The 24,162-nt window shown below is 38.3% G+C and overlaps 1 protein-coding gene across 1 annotated transcript; it reads right to left on the bottom strand.

The window, feature by feature from the left end:
- Nucleotides 1–1,411: 1,411 nt before the first annotated feature.
- On the bottom strand, nt 1,412–18,528 carry LOC145265572 (stAR-related lipid transfer protein 5-like). Its single transcript, XM_080121545.1, has 2 exons — nt 18,370–18,528; nt 1,412–2,102 (listed from the first exon to the last, which is right to left on the bottom strand). Exons 1-2 carry the CDS (start codon nt 18,380–18,382, stop codon nt 1,447–1,449), a joined length of 669 nt encoding a protein of 222 aa, XP_079977671.1. The 5' UTR covers nt 18,383–18,528; the 3' UTR covers nt 1,412–1,446.
- Between the last annotated feature and the right edge of the window lie 5,634 nt (nt 18,529–24,162).

Genomic DNA, 24,162 nt, shown 5'->3' with positions numbered 1-24,162 from the left:
TGACAACATGCAACTTACTCTAGTTTCGAATTTCCAGTTAGGATACGTTTTACTGATGAGGACATAAAGGCAAAAACCAGAGTTTTAAACTACCGGTCTGCGACTCATAATTTATGAAGATGCAACGTTCTTTTATTCACGGGGGGGGGGGCTTGATATACTTAAGCTAACATTCCAGAAGAAAGACGTAACTAGCAGACATCCCGGCGTTCGTCGGTTGTAAAATATGGTTATGATAATTTAAAGTCATGCAGAGGTCATAGTTAAGCGAATTGTATTATTTGATACCCAATATATATTTCAGAAGCAAATATACGGTGCATCAACTGACAAACCAAAAGATCCAGCGCTCTAGCAATAGTCCTTATCTGAGCTTTCACCCTATGGATCAAATATTAAGCGATTTCAGGCAAAATAGATGGATACGCATTCTCAGAAATTACATGTACTTCTGCTAAAGGAAAGTTTTAAATGTTGGCCCTTTTTTTTTTTTTTTTTTTTACAGGTTAAAAATCAAAATTGAAATTTCAGAGATCCAAATACTCTACCACATCAAGTTTCAAGTCTTTAGACCAAATATTAAGACAGTCTCATACAGAAGTTTCGCACATGCATACCAGGTCACTTGTTTATATACAAGTAACAGGTCCGTGTGCTAGAACATTTTTATCTTCAGTTTTACGCAACTATGCTTGGTGTAAGAAATTATGGATATTTTGAATAAGCGTAACAGTTCAGCGAAACTAATGATCTAATAAATATCCATAAACGCTTGTTTTCTAGAAGAAAAAGGAAATTAGTTAAGTCAGTAGTATGTACTCATATACATCCTTTTCGCAATCTATTTTAATTTAGTTCCTATTAATTTCAGTTCTAATTATAATCTACATTCCTTGGCAATGTAGCCAAGATCAAAGTGTAGTATCTGAAGAACAGATACTGCACTTCGATTTCTTGTTCTTTCAGTGGAGGCGAAATCCTTCCCGACCGAGACAATTTTTAATTTTTGTATCTTGTCCACGTTTAAAAAAAAAAAAAAACACGATCCCGTGTCTAACTGTCCCGGGGGGGGATACATTGTAAATAGGTATAATCTATTCCTCCCCTACCCCCCCCTCTATCCAGCACTTCAACTCTACCCATACGTAATTTAAAAGAATCTTTTCCTAATTTATTGTGGCTTAGACCGTCTGACGAGATCGGCAGGATAATTTTGTTGTCCTGTCTATTGAACCAACTTGTAGTGATTTCAGAATCCGAGGTTGAAACAAACATTTAGCTCTAACGTATTGACCACTTTCCGTTTTTTTTTTTTGTTTTTGTTGTCAACTATACATATAAATAAAGTAGACTTTTAGTATCAATGTCAGAAAAAAAATAAAATAAACAAAGTATATAGATAACAATATGATTCAATTCATACCAAGGTGTTTTTATTATTCACAATCAGATTTGAGTCTTATTTGCTACAAACTTACGCAGATGTCTGTAGAATTCTTCACATGAGGAAGGCATAACCGCATCGACAAGTAAACTTGACACATTTCCCCTCAAGTCCGGCTGTAGGATACAGACCACCTCAGTTTTGTCCGGCTCTCCATTTATACCATAACAGAAAATACCACTAGGGTGGTTGAAACCACGAACAAACTCCGGAGCAGGTGGATATTTCTCGAGGGTCACACTTACGGCAAAGGTCGCCAGATAGTTGGTGGTTTCCATCGTTGTGATCAGGTCCACGAAGTCCCGAGCAGTGAGGACGCCAGCCAGTTCAGACCTGGTGTAGGTTCGCATGAGATTTGTCGTCGGGTTGACCACGTCCAGTTGTTCGACACTTTCGATCCGCTTGTCCCACTGAAGGCGAAGGGAGGTGGGGGTTACCGCCATGTACTTGAAAATCAGTTCCGGCGAAGCGTCGACGATGCCTTCGACTTTGAACATCATGCCGGGAAAGTCGGTTGATTTCTTTTGGTAAACTGTCACTCCATCTTGATTCTTACGAAGAGACCACTCAGATTTGTTCTCCGCATAGCCGGTCACCTTGTTGATTAACTCCTTACTCGCAATTTCTAGCTCTTCTATCAGCTCCTTCGCAGGCTCATCTATATTAAAAAAAAAAAAAAAATTAAAATTTTTTCAAACAAAACTTATTCACACTTGAAAAGCATATGGTGGTGGGGGAATGGTATTTGGGATCATTTACAATATGGAGCACTTGTATGCATGTCTGCCTACAACTTTCGACAGAGGCGACAAATTTTCACGAGATCTGTATCGTTTTGAAGCCGACCCTTCGGACGACAAAAAAAAAAAAAAAAAAAAAAAAAAAAAAAAAAAAAAAAAATGGCCAAAAACAGATTCAACTGGGTAGTTTTATACAGGGAGGGTAGTCTCCCCACCAAAGTCATTCAAAGCTCACTTAAACGATGTTGCATCAAAGGCGTTATTTCGACCGCGCGTGACGTCACAACCACGGTAGGCACATCAATAAGATTTTCTTCCCTTTCCTCTGGCGCGTTACGGGTTCGAGCCTGCTTACTGGTTTTTTTTTTTTTTTGCGCTTGCAATTTTCCTTAACCTTACACATACTTCCACTTATCCGCCTTCGCGTCACGGGTTCGACTCTGCCTACTACAGCTTTTTTGCTCGGCACATCTCCAAACACCCGGGCATCGCAGGGCCCTCAGACTAGTCTATTATAAATCACACCTGTGTTTACATGTATGTATGTCTAAAACATTCGATAGAGGCGACGGATTTTCACGAGATCGGTATAGTTTTGGAGCTTGATCCTACGGACGACAAATATCGAAACATTGACTACAAACATTAATTCTTCACCCTCATCGGGGCGCTTTGCTACAAGGAAGGCGTCGCTTTTTTCGCCGACATTTTCAAAGTCGTTCCCTTTTCGATTGACTAGCTCGGATTTTAACCTTCCCCATTTTAGGTTTGTCGATGGGCGCAACGATAAAGATGTCACGTTTTTTTTTTAACGTTCTTTTCCTCCTTCGCTGCCACCACTTTTACTCAAGAACACCCGGTTAACGCCTGGCACCCAGGCTAGTCAATAATAGACTAGTTGATGAGCGATATCATATTTAAACTTCTACAGTTTAGTACAGCAAGAAGGAATAAATTAGTCTTAAAGTTTCACCCCTATTCATTATCTTAGGTAGTCTTGAAACATGTAAATTTAACTCATCACTATTAATCTACAGCTCTCGAGATATGTCTGCATAAGCGGGGAAGAAATGAAACTTTCAAGTATAGTTTATTCTTTTAAATTTCCGGAACATCAGCGAAGGGGCGTGATTTTGCTGCTGGTCTGACTTAAGGCACAAGCGTCACGAGTTTAAAAATCGCACCATGTCTGCTTTGTCGTTATTTTCATGGCAAGTGATTATCAGAGCTTCAATCTATGACCCCCCCCCGCCAAACTTTCACGAAAGACATTTTTCTAGCCAAAGCCACTATCAATAATATCCCACACTGTGCCTAAACCTAAATGTAAATTCCATGAACAAAGCTTCTTTCTTAGAACTGAACGCCTGTGAAACTTTGCTTGCTTTCCAACCGACTACAATCTGTCTTCAAGTCCAATGTAAACAAGTTCTTGAACCGTCCTAAGTAATCAAATTTACGAAATTCCCACTGATGTTTACTACGCTATAATCACCGACTGATGTATACCCCTTTTAGCCTTACCCTCGAGTAGTCTACGGGCCTTGATAAGTGGTGATTCCTGTGTAAAAAAAAAAAAAAAAAAAAATTAAAGAGCTCAAAACCGTTACAGGGATGAAACATTGCGGCGATTGAACATAGGTTGGAGCTTAGTCAATGATTCGAGACTTGAGCACTGAAAGTGGTAAATGCACCAACCCAGATATGGCGACACTGCTCCGTGCATTATGGCTTTTTATCTTTAAAATGCTTTAACTTTCTACCAGAAAGTTAGAGCCTTTACAGCAAAGTTCAATGTATTTGTTTCGAGTCATTGCCTGTGAATGTTAGGTTGTGCGTTAAATGTGATGATACGAGTATTTAAAATTTCAAATGTATCAGGATAAGTCAACTACATTCAATGAGCTGATGTTTATGTATATTTAAATACTAGCATGGTGACCTGACGTTGCCCGAGATTGAACGATAAAGGCTTCACAATACCATATTTTTTATTGTTATTGAAATCCATGAAATCACCCATTTTTCAATCAGATCGTTTAATTGCCTGCTCTACCTGGGGGGGGGATCGGTGCACCAGGAGGTAGCTCACATGCCTATAGTGAAAGTCCACAATGCATTGCACTGGAAACTGGTTTTATAAAATAAAAGGATTCATACAATATATAATGGTTCAAATTAATGTTTAAACTTCAGAAGTCAAGTATCTTCTATCTCTCTAAAAAACATTAATTTCCAACTTATAGAACCCACTATTGATTTTAGGTCGAATCTGGGCTTGTAATAAAAATTGCCAAATGCATTTGCGATGTTTGACTAAGGAGTTTGCTTAATATCTACGGTTCTATACTTTTAAGCCATTCTAATACAAAACATCTGAAAAAACACAGCAAGTGCCTTAGTGTTAAATTTTATATAAAATGCCCAGTTTTAAAGTCAATAGCGGGGGGGAAAAAAAACCTAACATTTTTTTTATAGAGATACCAATACATGGATTTGAAAGTGCTGGAGTAATTTGTATAGCAGACCAAACTGGGAAAAATAGAACGTGTTAAAGTTTATGCAGATAATTTGCATTTTCGAAATTTCTAAGTTTTGTTTTTTTTTTTTGTTTTTTTTTTTTTTTTTACTACGTTTAGATACTTTTTCTCCGATCATTTAATCTATAAGAAAATTCATTGCATAAATATAAAATTTAGAGGATGCGAGCTTTGAATTTTTTTTTTTAGGAGGCGCATACCAAACAAGATTGGAAGCCAAGGATCTATATACACAAGAGGAAGTAGCTCTGAAATATTAGGACTTGTCTCGTGAACAAGATATGATGTTTTCTAGTGGGTGAGGATCGAGCTATTTCTGAACTAAACGCCATCTTTGTTTCTTGAAGTTTTCTATTTATTTCAATTTAAGTTATTTACATTCTAAACCCTTGCAGTCTTAGAAATCGTCTGCCTTTTTACGGCTTTCATAGTAAAGTTTCGAAAATTTGTAGGACTAAGCTGGAATGTTTTGGAACCCTTTGAGATGAAGCTTTATAATATGAAGCTTTCTTTTGGGAATTATCTTAATTTAGGAGGTTTCACTACGTTTCGGCCAACACATCCTCTGGCCGGTTCAGGTTAAAAGCTACAACTAGAACTTGCCCCCCCACATACTTACCAAACTGTTTAAGCGCTGCCTTAAGGAGAAGTGCTTTCCAACACCCTGGAAAACTTCATCAATATGTCCTGTATTTAAGAATTCAGGTTATAAGCCATCTCCCTCTCCATAACCAATAAGTCTCCGAGTGTCATAAGTTGCTAGAATCCATATTAAATAGAGAAGTCGTCAACCACCTCAGCAGAAATAACCTTAGTGACACGCAATATGGCTTCCGTTCTGCTAGATCTACAGCAGACGTGCTAACAGTTATATCATAGAATTAGCGAATCTCTCGACAAAGGCTTCATTTCTAGGGCAATTGTTCTTGACATATCAAAGGCCTTCGATAAGGTATGGCAAAAAGGCCTACTTCACAAGATTTCCAGCTACGGTATAACTGGAAATGTTTTCTCTATCATTAAATCATTTCTCTGATAGGTTCATAAGAGTAGTGGTTGATGGGCAGAAATCAGAGGCCCACAGTATTAATGCTGGAGTCCCTCAGGGGTCCATCCTGGGCCCCAACTCTCTTCCTGATCTACATCAATGATCTCCCAAAACACATACCAAAATCATTCGTTGACATCTATGCTGATGACACGACTATCTATGGCAACACATCAAAGGCCGTAAATGACAGCGTTCTCTCAGATTCTCTCTTCTCAGATCTTGAGCGCGTGGTTCAGTGGGGGAAGAGGCGGCCGGTTACCTTTAATGCATCTAAGACCAAGTTCCTATCATTACATAATAAACGGTCTGATCTCCATCTGGCATCGATTGAAATGAATGGCTCTCGTCTAGGGGAGATCCCATGTTTTTATAAGCTTCTGGGTTTGACCTTTACTCCCGATTGAAATGGAACACATCAAGTCTGTGGCCAAGGACGCTGGGAAAATGGCGGGATCCTTCTACTGCTCCAGAAGATCTCACTAATGACGCAATTCTCTATCAGTATAAAAGCCAAGTACGTCCAAGGATGGAATACTGCTGCCACATCTGGGCAGGAGCTGCTAAAAACAGCCTATCCTGCCTTGACAGAGTACAAAATAGACATCGTGGCTTGGTGGGGGATGCCCTTTTCTCTTCCCTGCAACCTCTCTCCCACAGAAGAGACGTTGCGAGCCTGTCTGTTTTATCGTTATTTCCATGGCAGGTGCTCGTCTGAACTCCAATATCTGGTCCCCCCCTCGCCAATCTTTCACGAAAACACCCGACTAGCTGAAACCACTGTCAATTTTCCCCACTCCGTATCCGTGCCTAAATCAAAACGTAGATTCCATGAACAAAGCTTCTTAGAAATGCACGCCTGTGGAACTGCCGCTTGCCTGTCCCCCCCCCCCCCCCGAAGTAAACGTGGATGTCTTCAAGTCCAACACTTGAAATTCCTGATAAACCGCCCCCTTAAGTAATGACACCTTATCAAATCCAATACTAACTACGATACTATCCTAGTCATTACTGTACACACAACCCTTATCCCCGAGTGGCTCCTGTGCCTTGATAAGTGGTGCCCTCCCCCATGTAAAAAAAAAAAAAAAAAAATCAAAAACCGTTATCTTCAGAAAAGGCCCACCTTTATCCTTAGAAAAACAAGGTCTATCTACTGCGCCACGGGGTGGGGGATTAGTTGGCCAAAACATGATGAAAACTATGGAAGGCAGTAATTACTGGGGATAAGTTACAAGACTCAGCATTCCTACCTCGTCGCAATTAATTGATATTTGCCGGGCAATTCCGACGTTATTAATATTTACAGATTAAATTTATGTTATGAAGTTAGTTTGATAAATGGAATTAGAATTATCCACAAGACACGACAAAGGATCTTTAGGCTACTTGATGGGAAAGGTAGACTTCGATACGTCACGTGTTAGTGGACGGACGCGGTTTTTGGACAGGACACCCATGGAAACCACAAAGGGGATAGATTTAAAATATGTTATACACAGCGTGCCAATCTGAAAACGAAGCCAGCAAGCAATAAACTAAAATATAAATTCCCGCCTGAGTATTTTCACTTTCTGATAAAAGCACGTTTAATTTCAAGACGTATTAGACTTTGTTGGTGTTCCATCTGACGATATTCAAACTTAAGAGATACACTAGGCAAATTACATTAGAACATTTAACACAAAGTAGAAGAATTAGCACAGACACCCGTATATATGTGCAAGTAATTCGTACAGACGCAAACATATACGCTCGTTATACCATCGACTATCTAACAATCACCTGAAAAAGGCCAGAGGATGAATTGGTTGAAACCTGGCGAAACTACTGAGAATGAAAACAGTCCGCAAAAAAGAATGCATCAACTCGATGAAATAAATGTTCTGATTAACTTGCACATTGAAGGTTTTCGACACTAAGAAAACTCAACAGGAAATGGGTGCGAATTTAGTAAGCATTCCTACGAGGGAGACCAGGACGTTTAAGACAAAGGACATTTTCAAAAGTAATCCCACGTGAGAACGGTTGTAAAGATAATTTCCTTCTACAATATATAAATCACGTATGTATTTCGCGCAAAAACATTCGGCCGAGGCGACAGATTATCACGAAATTGATATAATTTTGTAGCTCAACCCTTCGGACGGCAGATACCGAAAAATTGTCCAAAAACATTAATTCCTTCATCCTCAACTGGGCAATTTTCTACAGAGGGGGTGTCGCTTCTTTCGCCGATATTTTCGAGGGCCATCGCCTCTAAGATGACTTAGCCTTAATTTAAATTAAGTCACTTCAGGTTTGGCGATGGGCGCAACAGCTAACGCATCACTTTCACTTTTCCTCCTTCGTGGTGCCTGCCTGTCACCTACCGTTTTTTGTTTTTTTGCGCTCGCAATCTTCTAGTCTAAAAATAAAAACTAACAGTCCAGCTTCTGATCTTCGTGAGGTTTAGCTACTAAGACCGGTGAAACTTTATACTAAGTGGGAGAAGGGGCAAATGTGGGGCACTGGTGCCTTAAAACCCGTTTACATCCGGCAGGTTGAGCTCGTCAACTTTGGATGGTAGCTTACCTAGAAGACAACCCATTCAAAACTCCCGCAGCCTTGTGGGTTTATCCCCTCAGAGGAAAGGCTAAAGTAAATCACAAAAAAAATCCGGGAACGGAGCTCCGAAGGCTGCCTTATTTATATCGTCACCGGCAACTCCTGCGGCATAGTTAGAGCCAAGCTGTATCAATAGTCTTTCCCATAAATCCTCTGGCTTCGGAGACGGAAAGAGGTCTGCACGAGCAACATCTATCCTCTTATCACCCTGTCAAAGCTATGTAGCCTCTCTGCTACACCATCTGGTTGGTTGCTTGTGGCATATAAATCCCTTTTAAGGTTATTTAATGCCGGATCCAGTGATTCGGAAGAATTAGTTCTTAATATATTTGTTAATATTTATTTATATTTGTTAATTTTTTTCTTCAAGTCATTATCGATTTAACCCATAATTGGGACCCTAACAATCAGTTTCAGAGTGGACCTGGGAGTAATGGCAATTAAGGTGTGCCTCCACATTCCCAAAAGCTCCCAAGCTGGAGCCTCACCATTGGATATAATTTAAGGTCATATCCTGGACCGCGACACCATTTGAGACGGGCGGTTACAAAGTAGCAGCAAGAGGTTTAAAAGAAATAAAAAACACATTTACTTTAGGTGTGACATCATTTGTACACAACGATCCTTTTTCTCAAGAACATCGGGTGGGACAATCTGTTAGATTCATTTTTATGAAATATTAGCGAGGTACCTAGCGTTACGGGGGTGGGAATGCGGCTAGCATCTCGTGCACAGGCTATTTGCGCAACGCCAGGAATAAATTAAAATAAATGGCTCGAAAATTCTAATATCTCATATTTACGGTAAAGTATCATTTCACCATTAAATTAATGTTTCGCAGCGGATCTAAATATTAAGCAGTACCGGAAATTAAATCCATGTAATACGAAAGCCAAACAAATTTTAAGTTTTAAAATTAGATAAATTATCTTACAAGTGCCAGGCCTGTCAGACACTCACCGAGGGGTGGGGGGGCTATGTTTTTTTCTTCATCTTACCTAGGACACCTACAGTGCATCATGAAGAGCATCTAATGTAAAAAAAAAAAAAAAAAAAAAGATATTGAATTAAATTAACATTAATATTTTAGTTGCACCACGGGAGTTTCATTCGAAATTCCGTGCACAGATTTCAATAAAAAAAAAAAAAAAAAAAAAAAAATGTAAAGTTCGCCAATATATACCTGAAAGTCGGTCGGAAGTTATATCGGCTAAAACATTGGTAACTCAAGACTAGAAAGGTTTGAACAATCAAATTTAATGCCCTTAAACTAACAAGCGAGACCTGTGGAAAATCCACAAGAAACTCATGTAATATTAATCTTAGCAGTTTGTAGATGCTCAGCGTAAAGGGAGGCGCTCTGGTATTGTAAATCTTGCTAGAAGCACAAAAGTATTTATCTAAGCTAGCAGGGGCGCCCGGCATAGCCCGGTTGTAAAGTATGCTTAAATATTTGAATTCTTGCAGATTTCGTATATTATAAAGTTGTGTACTATCAATTCTTACACATTAAGTTACGATTTAAAAGACTTGGGTTCATCAGCGGGAGTCTGAACCAGAGATGTGTCAATGAATTTCTCCATGTAAAAAAAAAAAAAATAAAAAAAAAAATAGTTACTGGCACCTGTTGAGCATTTACGAAGCCGATGCAGTCGATTTCAGTTGGATGGGCTTGTCGATTTTAAAATGGCGACAGATGCGAGTGACAAAGCGCGCTCCGGGCGCCCATGCACAGCGCTCATCTCATCGCTAGCAAGTACATTGAGAATTTGAGCACTAAATATCACTTTGACAACACCTTAGTATTTGTAGCGCTTCAATGTTGGAATTTAATAGGCTTTACTTTCGTAACGACCTTCATATACAGAGCGTTTTCATTTTCAATAAATGAAAGACATTCGGGTTATTTAAACGACAATGGCATGTTTTTACGAAAGAGCACAAGTTGTTTAATTTTATTGAACATTACATTAATGTATTTCAGGCATCAGTAGAAATCAATTTTTTTATGTGCGTGGAATATCCACAGGTCACGCGAGTAAATGCCTTTTGTATCCGTGTCCATTTGACCGCGCAAGTTGAAAACTAATAGTCGCGCGGAAAAAGTTCATCCTCTATGACGTCAATGGTAATACATTAATCAGCATTAAAAAAAATGCACAGCCAAATTTCATCGGCACTTAGAAATGTAAGAAATACGAATTTTAGTTCACTATTGTGACAAGCGACTTCTAACCGATAAGTGCGAGTGCAAATCACAAGCCGAGCACGAGGAGGGGGGGCGAGAATTACTTTCACCTTGAATCATGTTCAAAATTTAAAATCCCAAGTGTAGTTCTTAAGAAGTGCGAACAAATGAACGGAATCAACGTTTGGGGGGTAATTGCACCTCTATAATGTCCTCTAAGGAAAGCAGCGGGAGTTACCCCGGAAAATCCCGTCAGGCAAAATTTTAATTTTTGCATGACTTATGTTTGTGTAATGATTTTTTTTTTTTTTTTTTTAATTTTGCATGGCTAATGTTTGTGTAATGATTTTTAAATTTTTGCATGGCTAATGTTTGTGTAAAATTCCAATAAGTGGTTGAGAAAAGTGCGAACAAGCGAGTGAATTACTAGGTCCAATCCTTTGTCAAGGTGGGGTGGGGGCGTCAAACATGGTCTTGGAACAATTTTACAGTACACAAATTATACAAGTGACTTGCTATGAAATCATTTTACCCGATATAACCCTCGCGTTTCGTGAGGAGGAATGATAATATGTATGTCAATGGAACACTATATCCACGGCGGTCATGACTTTACAGAGCACTAGCCGGTAATATGCTTACTATTTCACCTAGTAAATTAACGTTATGGTAAAATTAAATCCAGTATTTTTTTTAATAGTTTAAATTAGAAAATCTGTCGACTCAGTCGATGACTTCAGCAACATGTTGGTAAATGCCTAAAATCACCCCAAACTGAAGCAGCAATGACGCTCTATATTCTTTTCCAATGTTTATCCAGAAGTTGTTTGTCCATTGCCACGCATTGTGATTGGCGTCTCACGACAAACTCGATTTGTTGACTCATATTCCGGGCAAAACAGCAAACGCGCGCGCATATATATATAAACTAGCATTTACGCCCGGCGTTTTCCGGATGTTTGGAGGTGTGAGTTGAGAAAAAAAAAAGCGGTCAATCTTTTTTAAATGACCTCTATTATGACCTTGACATTTAGTGTTTGGGGCTTAAATAAAGTTATTAAGATCTATGTCGAAGGAATCTATATCTAAAATTTCAAGTGTTTAGGCCAAAAATTGTTGGAGTTTGGTAAAGTTCTCAAAAGTCAAATCGTTAAACTTTGACAGCCAAATTTCTGGCCGAAAACCGATCAAAGATTTTTCCAAATCTCAGTACCCTGTATATCAAATTTCGAGTCTAGACTGAAAATTAACAGAGTTATTGCGTAGGAAGTTGTACAGACACGTTCACGTTTATAGATACATAGATTAAACAAATATATGCATATGCATAAATATGGAAACAATTGTGTCCTGTAAACATTTTACGCAAATATTATGCAAGTATAAATCATGTAGAATATCTGCATTTATATAATTACACGTAATAGTTAACTCTAGATGATTATCCCATTAGAAAACCGAAAAACTAATAGGGAATTAAAATGAATGTTTAAAAGAATATGCAAATTAGCCAGATCTTTTGCTAGTGAATGCAATTCCACAAGCTATAAGAAAATTGTTTTCTATTTAAAAAGAAAAAGGAGGGTTTTTAATGCACACAAAAAAACGAATTTATAGGAGTATAGGTATATATCCAGTTCAAAATCTGCACAAACACCGTGTTTTTAGTTTTATAAAAAAATGGAATGTGTATTGTTTGCTGTAAAACTAGTTACAACAGCATTGGAGAGGGGGGGGCTGCACTCGAAACAAACTCAGAAATTCAAGTCCTGTCACAATGTTAAAGTGGCCACGATTTAATCAGAATCAAAACGCGAATTCCATAAAGCTTTGAATTGTCGCAAAACTATTCAGCTTTTATGACGTCAACGTTTACACACGAAGTAATGAAACGTTAGGTTCATGTTAAAAGGCCGAGCATGCGGGGTCCTTCTCCACGAGGGAAGGACTGGAAAAACAATTCCTAGTGACCAGAATAGAGGACTGCTATGTCAAGGAAGGTGAAACACCTTGCGAGAAGTGGGTTCGTTTTCCTCGTTTCGCATGGGCATGATACGTTGAAAGCTGCAAGCAGCATTTGTTATGATTGATGAATCGACGAAAGGAAAACTTGCCAGGCGCAGATGAAATCTATAGACCAAATGCTGTAAATTGGTCATCGAAGGAAATGGACATTGGGCATGTCGATCATGATATGGCTGTAGATCGAGCGTTGACGTCAGTGAGCAGAGTTATGTCGGACGGGAAAAATTGGATTTGAAAGTTACTGAATAAAATTACTTGGTAATTGTACGGTTTAACAAAGACATTAAAAAAAAGAATATCGAAGAAAAAGTTTAAGTTGTATGTATAGTTATGGAACGAAGTTCTCCGGGGGGGGGGGGGTCACATTTTTTTTTTTTTTTTTTTTTTTACAGCGAAAAATATGATACCGAGCAAAAGGTTCGGTATTTAGGAAGAAAAGCTAGCAATAAAGATGTGAGGGGTGTTGGCGCTTTAACTTGAGTTATCTCCCGTGGCGTGTTCAATAAATTTCATAATGACTTCAACGCTCTCATAAAAACGTTTTTCCGCTGAAAAAAAAAAAAAAAAAAAAAAAAAAAAAAAAAAAAATCAAATGAAGTGAATTTTTTTTCCGGAGATCTTCAGTCCACAACGAATACGTAAAATATAACGTTTCCGATATTTTCATTTTTTAATGTCTTGATTAAACTCTACAAGTACCAATTATTTTTACCATGACTAAACTTTGGAAAGTCTTAGCCTCCAAGGAATGGTTATTAAGTGAACAAGAAAACTGGAGTGAATTACTAGGTCTAACCCCTACTTCATAGGCGGGGTGGGGGGGGGGTCTACACAAAATCCTGCCGGGTACTATATCAAAATTATAGTTAGGACATAACCGTTATGGTAATAAGACAGTAACCAAACCTGGAGCAATTTATTATATATATTTTTAAGAATAGGCTTAATATTCAGTCAATTACTTACGCCATGTTTTCCGGTTAAAGTATTAGCGGAAATCGGAATGTCACTCGGCCTAGACAGACATTTTCCAAATGAAATTTTCTGGGAATGAGAAATTCCCAAGCGACCCCCAGTCGCTTATATCTCCGTCAGGGGGGGGAGGAATGACGGCGTTGAGTTGACGTTATACATACAGCACCTGGTATACTTATATGGTAATTCATTTAGTAGTAAGGTTAATGTTGCCCAAACTTGGTAATCCAATGAGCACTAGTGTATCAAACTAGATTATGCTTTATACAGTTTCAAATAAATTCCAAAGGTAAAATATTGGTCAACCCTGAATGGTTTGGTTTAAGGTTTCCGTATGTCTTTTAATCCGCAATTATTCACGGAAATCTCAGAAAATAGTCAACAGTACGTTATTCGTGGCATTACTGATCAAATTAACACTGTTCCGAGTGACAATTTTGGAGTTCAAGTCTTATATTACAGGTTCTACTAATATAATTGCTTAAGCTTGTTCCGCCCCCCCCCCCTGGAGCCACTTGAAAAGTACAAGAGTTTCACATTAGCCTCGTCATACTACGCAATTGAACTTGGGTTTTCAGAAACTGAACCACCTAGGACCGTACTTGTGTATAGATGAAAGGTACGTTCTTCACCGTGATATAGAACAATTGGAGATCTAAACTGTTTAAAACCTATTAAACAAAATATTACTTTATAAACTCATTTTGATAATGAAACTAGATTTTTAGTTTGCTTTTTATTAAACAAAAAAGACAAATAACTCATCTATTGAAGCATTAACTTTTATTATATAGTGTACGTGTACCAATTTGCTATAACTCAGTTTTATCGTTTATATGAAAAAGAAAACTGTGCCGTAAGTGTATTTTCGACAAACTTCACTTGCTTCCTCATTTCATTCCACGAGCGATGTTTATTAGAAAGTCATTTTATGAGCTGGTATCTACATATTAGCCTTGCTGGCTATTTTTATTATTGAGCTAAAAAAAAAAAAAAAAAAAAGCCGCCTACTTTTCTAAGGTAATTGTGGCCTGGTAGACCAACACAACCTACCTTCAGAAAATTATTTTGAAGTAGTCGGATGTGCTAAGAACGAACACTGCATTTAACTTGAGGCCGGCAACTAGTTTTATACGATACTGAAAGCTTACGTTTCCGCAGGAAATGTAATAGAACGCAGCAGCCGTCCGTTTACACGAAGAAATTCTTAGCATGGAGAAGGGGGGGGGTGATATGTATTCTAAACGAAAATTCTGTTTGATAATTAACTGTTCGAGTTTCAATTAGCGTTCGAATATATTTACGAGTAAATACACAAGCGAGTGTATTATATTAAAGTTTCTTAAAACAATGGAAACAAGTCTTTATAAATTTTTACTGTTTCAATAGTAACATTTCCCTTTAAAGTGAAATTGGTTTCCGAGTACAGTAGAACCCCGGATACGGTAGCCCTAGGATACGGCTTTTGTTACGATGTGGAATACGAGGTTTCTCCGGCCACTGGTTAAAGTATTTTCCCGCCTTACTGCATGGTTACTAATTTTTAATGCCGTATCCCGGGAATTTACGATAAGCTGAAGAGGAATATTGAATCAATTTTTGCAAATTAGTTTTCGGGATATCAAGCAATGCAATTGTTACTATAAGCGAGCGTACTTTTCCGTATATTTTAATCTTTCCCTTTTCGGAAAGATAGAGACGAGCTCTACATTATCTTGAAAATGATTTCGTAGTTTTAGACAAGCATGGCCGCCGCGTTACATTAACGTATAAAATATGCGGAAACTTTTTCGTATTAAAATAACTAGCTGCCAACTTAAATTATAAATGCGATATTCGTTTTCAACATACTCGAAAACTTTAAAAATAAAGTTTTTTTTTAGGGTAGATTGTGGGTTGTCTAGCGGGCCTCAATTACCTTTCCTAATTCCGCTCGGATGGACATGGGATTGCAAATGGCATTGTTATAAACTTACGCATTCATGAGCCGAAAGTTTCGTCTTAGTTGTAGATATTGACGGTGTAAGACAAGTCACGATTCATAGACGAGAATTAAGATGCGTCATTGAATTCCTTGCAAAGAGTCATTCAGAACTAGCGATGGAAAAAAAATCAATTTGAGCACAAAAGGTCGCTAGTTTCATTGGTACCATTTCCGAGCTCTTTAATAGGTTAAGTCATTCATAACCAAGTTCAGAGCATATCCAGAGTTTATATTAAAGCTATTTGCAGTAATAGCTATTCGTAGACATTCATGTAAAGAAATGTGATAGTTTAGTGGAAGAACCTAGCAGAAGGCTCAGTTTAGAAGAAAAAGCTTAATATTTGATTAATCAGTACAGTCAGTTTCAAATCAAACACCAATATCTGGTTTCCTGTGCCGAAACCTCATACGCGGCAGCTGAAATCAGTCATGTTGGTCCCCTTTGTTCAGTTTTGACAAAAACGGTATCAATGGTTTTGTCTACGAGAGAAGAGTATTGTAGAAATATAACATGTTTAAATGCATAGGGAAGCTAACTAAAAACATCGCAGACAACACTTGCATAGGCAAACTTCCGCCAGAATCTGGTTATATGACAAAGAAAATACAATCTTAAAGATTGTTAAATGGAAAACTGGAAGCAGTAGTTTCCTATGTAGCGGTTTTGGAAGTTAAAAAACGATAGCTGTTACATTAATTGCTCCAGTGAAGAGAATGTTTACAAGCTTCAATCACTAAGAACAATTTCGTTCACCATCTGTGCCTAAATATAAACGCATATCCTACGAATAAAGATTCTCCCCTTTAAATGCCAATCTGTGGAACACGATTCTAGTAGCCTGCTTCCAAGCCGACTATAGTATGGTAGACGCAAAGTAATGTAACCAGGTGTGAGAAATTATAGCAGTGGCAGCGGAGTTATCATTGGTTAATAATTTGTCACGCCACTCGGAGATTGGGCGCGAAATTTGTGTTTTTCAGGAGACAGTTTTCGACAAGACAGCGAACGGAGGAGACGTCACCCTTCCCGCCGCACCATATGGCAGCCTTTGCCTCAAGATATTCCCCACGAGGGGATTTTAAAAACCCTAGAAAAAATGGGTTTAATTAATTTTCGGACTTGTTTGTCCAACAAGGCATGAGTGAACCGTTATGATGAAAAATCTAAGTTAAACGTGTTTCAGCGTGCCGATGTTAACGAATCATTTTTAGACGAAAAGTCTAAGTTAAACACTTCAACTTGTCGACAGTGACGACTTACGTTGAAACGAGAAGGAGATGGACTTTAACTCTGGATAAACTGTTAACTCTGTAAATCGAACTCTGATACTCCCAAGGGAACTTTTGGATCATAAGATGCTATTATACCCGAGCCAGTTATGTGCAGCTGAAAAAAGTGTAGCATTTTTTTTTTTTGCAACCTCGAGGATTACATTAAGACGTCTGTTCAATTTCAAGGTAATTTTGTTGTTTGCTTATATTTTTTCATGCACTGCTAGCCCCCCCCCCCAAAAAAAAAGGGCTACATGGAGGGAATGGAAATATTTCTCACACAGGTTCTAGAAGAGAACCCCTACATAATCAAGTTCTATTTGAACTAGACCATTAAAAGATTAATGCCTTACACATTAACTGTTATCTTGCAGGACTCGAGACTCCGTTGTAAAAAAAAAAATTATCAGTAACGATTCTTAATTATGACACTAATCGCTATTCAATGTTTATAACATTTAAAAAATGTTTACTTTATCTTAAGTCTGCTTCTAATCCTCTCCAACTTATGAATAACAGTCTTCTCTTTTGGCTAATGTGATGAATATACAAGGATAAAAAGGTTAAAATAACGGACTTACGGCAAATGACGAAATGATATTCGGAAGTTGAAAAAGGATCAACAGAATGGACAAAGTCTTTCTGTTAATGAAATACTTCGGAGAAAACTGCTTAAATATACATGTATGCGCTAGGTGTATCAGAATTTTTGTAGGAATTTGACACCTAACACGAAACGGCGAATAAAATAAACTCGTAATTTCTTTTTAAAAGTGGGTTTATTTTATGTATTATACTTCAAAAATAAACTATTAAAGTTTTAAAAGTAATAGAAATTTTATTTCTTAAACAGTAATGAAATAAAATTTTACGAGTTAAGTATTTTTCAATTTTTAAACTTAAAAAAAAAAAAAAAAAAATCGATCAATTTCTATTGATTCTATTTTTACGATATTTTCAGAGTCAATGTGAAATTTCATGCTCTTTCAAATAAACAGAAAATATTTTAGAGAAACGTCTTTTTAATTCACGCCCCCTCCCCACTTTCGAGTGTCTATTAAAAAAGTAAATTTACTCAGTTTTATATATCACAAATTAAAGATAAAAGATCAATATAATCAAGTTAAAAAAAAAAAAAAAAGTTTAGACATTTACCTGTAAATCCGAAGTTAAACTTTAAAAACCACGTTGTTTTTTTTTTGTTTTAAATGAAACCTTGGCCCTTGCTCCTTTAATTGAAAAGCTTAGGGCTTGAATTACATTTTTCGAGTAGTTATAAGCTTGGAAAGACGGGGAGGAGTTATTCAGTATTTTTCCCGAAATTTCTGACATCCTACTTATGCGCTTACGTTAGTGTTGAAACAACGTTATTTAGAAAGCCATTCTTGACATGGTGAGAATAGCCAGTTTTGTAGACATCCAGCTTTCTCACCTAACAAGTTAATATCGTAAAACTTTAAAATACTATTTAAAAAGCAGCACGGTAACATAAATGCATAAGCAACAGCATATAAGCATGCCTATTAAGAAGGTACGTATTACTTACCCGTGGTTGTCATGTTGAAAAATGGTAGAATTCGATCGGTACAGGTCAAAAACAACAAGCTTATTTCCGCCGGAAGATGAACGCTATTTGAAAGCAATGGACAATCCCATTTTCTACAATGCAGGGTATTAACATTGACTCTACACAAGTAAGGCAAAATATCATTTATCTATAAAATGATGTCCGTTGTTTTATGTTTTTTTTCCGTACGCTATGACCCTTCACACATATTCATAAAATGAGATCGTCCGATGGGGAGGGGGTATTTAAATGGAATGTTTCCAATTTTTGCTCTCGCTCTCTCTCTCTCTCTCTCTCTCTCTCTCTCTCTCTCTATATATATATATATATATATATATATATATATATATATATATATATATATGGTAATTAGTAAAAACCTGAAGAGAGTGCTCAATACTATTGCAGAGCAAATATGTGTTTTATTTTTTTTTTTTTTATTACCGTTTTATCTGTTTGGTTACATATCTGAAACATATGTAACCAAACAGATAAAACGGTAATGAAAAATAAATAAAACATATATATATATATATATATATTAAAGAATATGTAAATTAGTTAATATGGAGTCGCTCGCATATCCATGATTAAATATTATAAGAAGTTTCTTTTAATGATTTTTAAAAAGAAAATGTAGGTTTTTATCATCAATGTAAGTGCGACCAAAAACTAAAATTTATAATGATATAGATGAAGGCAAAGCGAATGGATTCATATCTGAGACCAAGGTAGAAAACTTAGAAACCCATTTTCAGTCTGAGGTTGAATGGTGCCGTAAATGGTAGCAACACTCGTTCTGCTAAGTCTAGGCTTTATGTTTAACAATTACAAAACCATTCTCAACCAGAAACTTCCTTGATCAATAGAACCCTGCCCGAGAGCTCATCGTTCAAATTTCTCTGCGTGAAATTCACAAGCAACATGGGTTGCAATGTTCAGGGCATTGACAAGGTTGCCGAAATAAAAAGGTAGGCTCTCTCTCTAATGTGCTAGAAAATTATTCGCACTTGAGTGTATCCTATGCCCCAACAAAATTTGCCCATACATGGAATTTAGTTTCTATATCAGAGCTGGAGCCTCTATCACAAATCTCTGGGGGGGGGTAGGCAAAGTCTAAAAAAGTATCTAGTCTAATCGATTTCGCTCTATCGGCCAAGCTCTAACCTCTGTCCCATCCCCGCAATGTTTACAAGTACTTTAATTTGAATGTGCTCTGATGAACTCCCAACACGTGTGCCCTCTTGACGTACATACTGAATAACCTGACAAGCAACAAAATCACACCCCTTCACCATTGATATTTTTACATGCAAAGAAGGTAGGCTCTCTCTACTGTACTAGAAAATTATACATCCCTGAGAGTATTCTATACATCAACACCATTCGACGATCCATGGAGTATAGTTGACACATTTGAGCTGGAGCATCTACCACAAGTCTCTCTTTTTTTTTTAACAAATTTCTAATCTAATCAGTCCCGCACTATCGGCATGGCTATAACCTCTGTCCCATCACCTCGATGTTGCATCCATGTGCCTGTTTTACAAGCACTTTAATTTGAATGTACTTTGATGAACTCGTAGCACTTGTGTCTTCTCGATGTACGTACTCCTAACCTTACAAGCAACAAAATCACACCCCTTCACTGTTTATGCCCTTACATACCAGAAAGACGTCCACTCTGATAGTTTCTTACTTCCAAATCCACGTTTTCATTGTTCTCTTGCAGTATTAGCCTGCAGAAGTTTAAGTGTAATGTGACCAGGCATTTTGCTGCTCAACTTCCTACGGTCTCGCGTTAGACACAACTCAATATAGTTTCACCTTAGAATAAAATGACAATACGCGTTGCCCGTCGTACAATGCGCTTAAACATGATATTTTAATTTATGCAGATTGCGTATGTATTATTATAGAATCAATCCTCTATTGATTAGTACGTACTAGCCTGGGCGCCCGGCGTTGCCTGGTGTTTGTAGGTGTGTGTTGAGCAAAAAAAAATTAAAAATTAAAGTGATAGTAGGCAGGCTTGAATCCATACCGCGAAGGAGGAAAACAAAGTGAGAAAATAAAAAAGTGACGTATTTGCCGTTGCGTCCATCGCCAAACCCGAAGTGGAGAAGGTTTAAATTAAGGTTAGTCAATCGAAAAGGGGGGATGTCTTTCGAAAATATCGGCGAAAAAAGGAAAAACCTTCTTGTAGAAAAATGCCCAGTTAAGGGTGAAGGAATTAATATTTTTAGCCAATTTTTCGATATTTGTCTTCCGAAGGATCACCCTTCAAAACGATCCCAATCTCGTGAAAATCTATTGCATCTGTCGAAAGTTTTAGGCAGACATACATACATACATACATACATACATACATAATACACACATGGTGGTTGTCACTTCTTGACAGAAGAAGACCCTCTTTTCCCCCCTTGCTTTATTGTTGATTACTCAATTATTTTCATGTATTTTTGAAAATATAAACATATATTTTTCTTATATTATAATTATGTACACATATATACACTTATACACACACACACACACACACACACATACATGTGGAGATGTGATCAAGAATGCATCAATTCCTATTTTCTGTGCGAACGAAGGTGGCTCTTCAGACCAGCCCTGCTTTTACACAGTCTGTTGCAAAGGTCACACTTAAACTGAGATTGAGGGATGCCAACTGGTACTGCTCTACTGTGGACGCTCATATAACGCTTTAGGCCTCCACTCGATTTGCAGACCACAGAGCAAACAGAACATCTGTGCCTTGCAAAGTTTACCCCATCAAAGATAATACAGTGGATGTGTTATCGGCAGCTCCAGTAACTCTCGCTTCTCCTCTTTTGTCATTCAGTCCTCATTCAATGAGTGATTTTTCTGACAAAGGGTGAAGAAAAAGCTGCTTAAAGGTCGGTAGTACTTGGTGACCAGTAGTCTGAGATGTCGGAAATTTTTCTGTCTCTGTCTGTCCCTATGGCCATGTCACTAGTAAGGGTGCTGGAGGTAAACGTTTGTCTGGGCTGACGTTATCCGCCTGATAGTCAGGGACCCGAAGCTTGGCTTAACCACTAAGGAGGCTGTCCTATCAGCAGGCGCAAAGTACTGGGACTGCTGTATTGCCATTTGGTGAGTGGATCTGGACCATGCAGTAGTCTCTGGTGGGGCCTCTCGATGCCATACTAGTGGGTAATTGTTACGGCTTTACCTTTTCGTGTGCCACAAAAAAAAAAAAATTCCTGCCTTTTTCTCTCTTACTTTCCTTCTCTGTACTGCTCTAACCAAGTATGCCGACCTATTCCACAAATCCCAAAAACTCAACATGAAATATCTCCAGAATAAAAACTCGATTAAACCTAGAACCCCATCTTCCAACGTAGACCCCTACTACCAGGTCTCCTTCTCCAACATCAGGGGTCTACGTTCCAACCTTCCAGAGGTTGAAACCCAATTACAGGAGACGAAACCGGACATATTATTTCTAAGTGAAACTGGAATCTTAGAACTGCACGCCTGTGGAACTCTGTTCCGTCTGCCTGCTTCCCTCCGGACTACAACTTGGATGTCTTCAAGTCCAATGTTAACAAATTCCTAATGAACCGCCCCCTTAAGTAAACACTTCATCAAAGCTCCACACTAAGGTAATGTACTTGCAATAACCCTTATCCCTGAGTGGCTTCCGGGCCTTGATAAGTGGTGATCAATGTGTAAAAAAAAAAAAAAAAAGAAAGATTGATCTCCATGTGAACGCTTGTGGCTAGCCAGGCCAGCTTCGGATAAAGTTATTTTACCACAAAAATCACAGGTGTGGTTCTGCATGATATCCTCCAACAGACCTGATATATCTGACAGATTGTTCTTCCGGATATTACGCTTCATTTTTGCATGCTCATATTTTTTCTTCTCAAAACTATCACAGCCATGATAGACTAAGGAGCACCACTTTTTACGATCATTGGAAGCACTTTCGCAACTGAACACGTCAATACCAAGAGCTTTAAGATTATCTTTGATGTTATCCTTAAAGCGTTTCCTCGGTTTTTGTTGTGGACGTTTTCCTTGTTTAATTTCAGCATAGAACAGGCGCTTTGGCAATCTATCGTCGTCCATCCTTGTCAGATGTCCAGCCCACCTCATCTCGTTGCGTATAATCAACTTCCCGATACAAGGTACATCAGCCCGCATGATAACATCCACATCAGATATAAAAGTGCTCCACCTGATGCCCAGAATGTGTCTCAGGAATTTCTGGTGCACTCTCTCCATGACTTTTATATGTCTACCATAAGTTGTCCAGGCCTCAGAAGCGTAAAGCAGGGATGGTAAAATACAAGATTTATAGACACTGATTTTTGTATGAATAGTTATACCCTGTCAGACCATACTCGCTTCTCTAAGCCACCAAAAGCCTTAGTGGCACGCTGTATCTTATAGTTGACCTCAGCATCCAGGGTTCCATCTCTGGCGAGAGTACTACCCAAATACACAAATGTGTCAACCACGGCAAGTCTCTGATTGTTGACAAAAATATTTGGTTTCACATACAAACTACCGGGTGGAGGTGTGAACATGACCTTAGTCTTCTTAAGACTAATAGTAAGCCCAAAAGACACACAGGCCCCCGAAAACAGATCCATGATACCCTGCATATCCCTCTCACCATGGGCCACGAGATCAGCGTCATCCGCATAAAGCAATTCACGAACCAAGTGCTGAAAGATCCTTGTAGAAGCATGAAAACGACGAAGATCAAAGACCCTACCTTTGGTTCTGAAACGCAAACAAACACCTAGAGAATATTCCCTAAAGGCATACGATAACATAGTTGCAAAATAAATTGAAAAAAGTGTAGGTGCTAGGATATCACCCTGCTTCACGCCATTGTCAACCGATATGTGTTCCGACAGGCATCCGTTGAAGTTCAGTCGAGCCTTCATATTAGTGTGGAGCTCCCTGAGTAATCGTATAAATTGAGGTGGGCATCGCAACTTCCCCAGAATTATCCATAGGGCACTTCTGTTCACCGTATCAAAAGGCTTAGTCAAATCAACAAAAACCTGATAAAGCGGAACGCAGTGTTCAGTACATTTCTCCTGCAACTGCCGAACAGAGATCATATCCGTGGTTCCTCTGCCCGGACGAAAGCCACTTTGGCTTTCTGGAATGACGGATAGACAAATATACTTTAACAATCTATTGAGTAGAACTCTGGAAAATACTTTGCCAACCACTTCCAACAAACTTATCCCACGATAACTTCCACAGTCGGTCCTGGGTCCCTTTCCCTTGTACAGTGATATAAGAATTGCATCAACCCAATCCTGATGGACGGGAACACCCTTCCAGACATCAGTGATAAGATGAAGAATTTCATGAACAAGTTTATCACCCCCATGTAAGAGGACTTCCACAGGAATACCATCAAGCCCAGGAGCTCCCCCAACGTTCACTTCCTTGATTGCATCTCTAATTTCATTCTCAGATGGGAACACGGACATTTATGGATAAGCTTCTGTTGTGATAAAAATTCATTGATGACGTCCTCATCAACATTAGAGAGGTTGTCAAAGAGATCAGAAAAATGCTCGGTCTAGCGGAGGAGAATCTTGTTAGGATCCTTTATAAGGGCAATTCCATCACTTGAGAGTAGGAGAGATGTAGATAGTGTTTGAGGACCAAAAGCTTTTTTAAGCAAATGGTACATACATACGTTTGAGGCTTTTACAATCAAATGCCATCTGGATTTGGTTGGCGAGTTTAGCCCACCACTGA

The sequence above is a fragment of the Euprymna scolopes genome, chromosome 40, assembly GCF_053919585.1.
Source record: "Euprymna scolopes isolate OS-2025 chromosome 40, ASM5391958v1, whole genome shotgun sequence".
In the NCBI taxonomy this organism is placed as follows: Eukaryota; Metazoa; Mollusca; class Cephalopoda; order Sepiida; family Sepiolidae; genus Euprymna; species Euprymna scolopes.
This window is presented reverse-complemented; position numbering and strand designations above follow the sequence as displayed.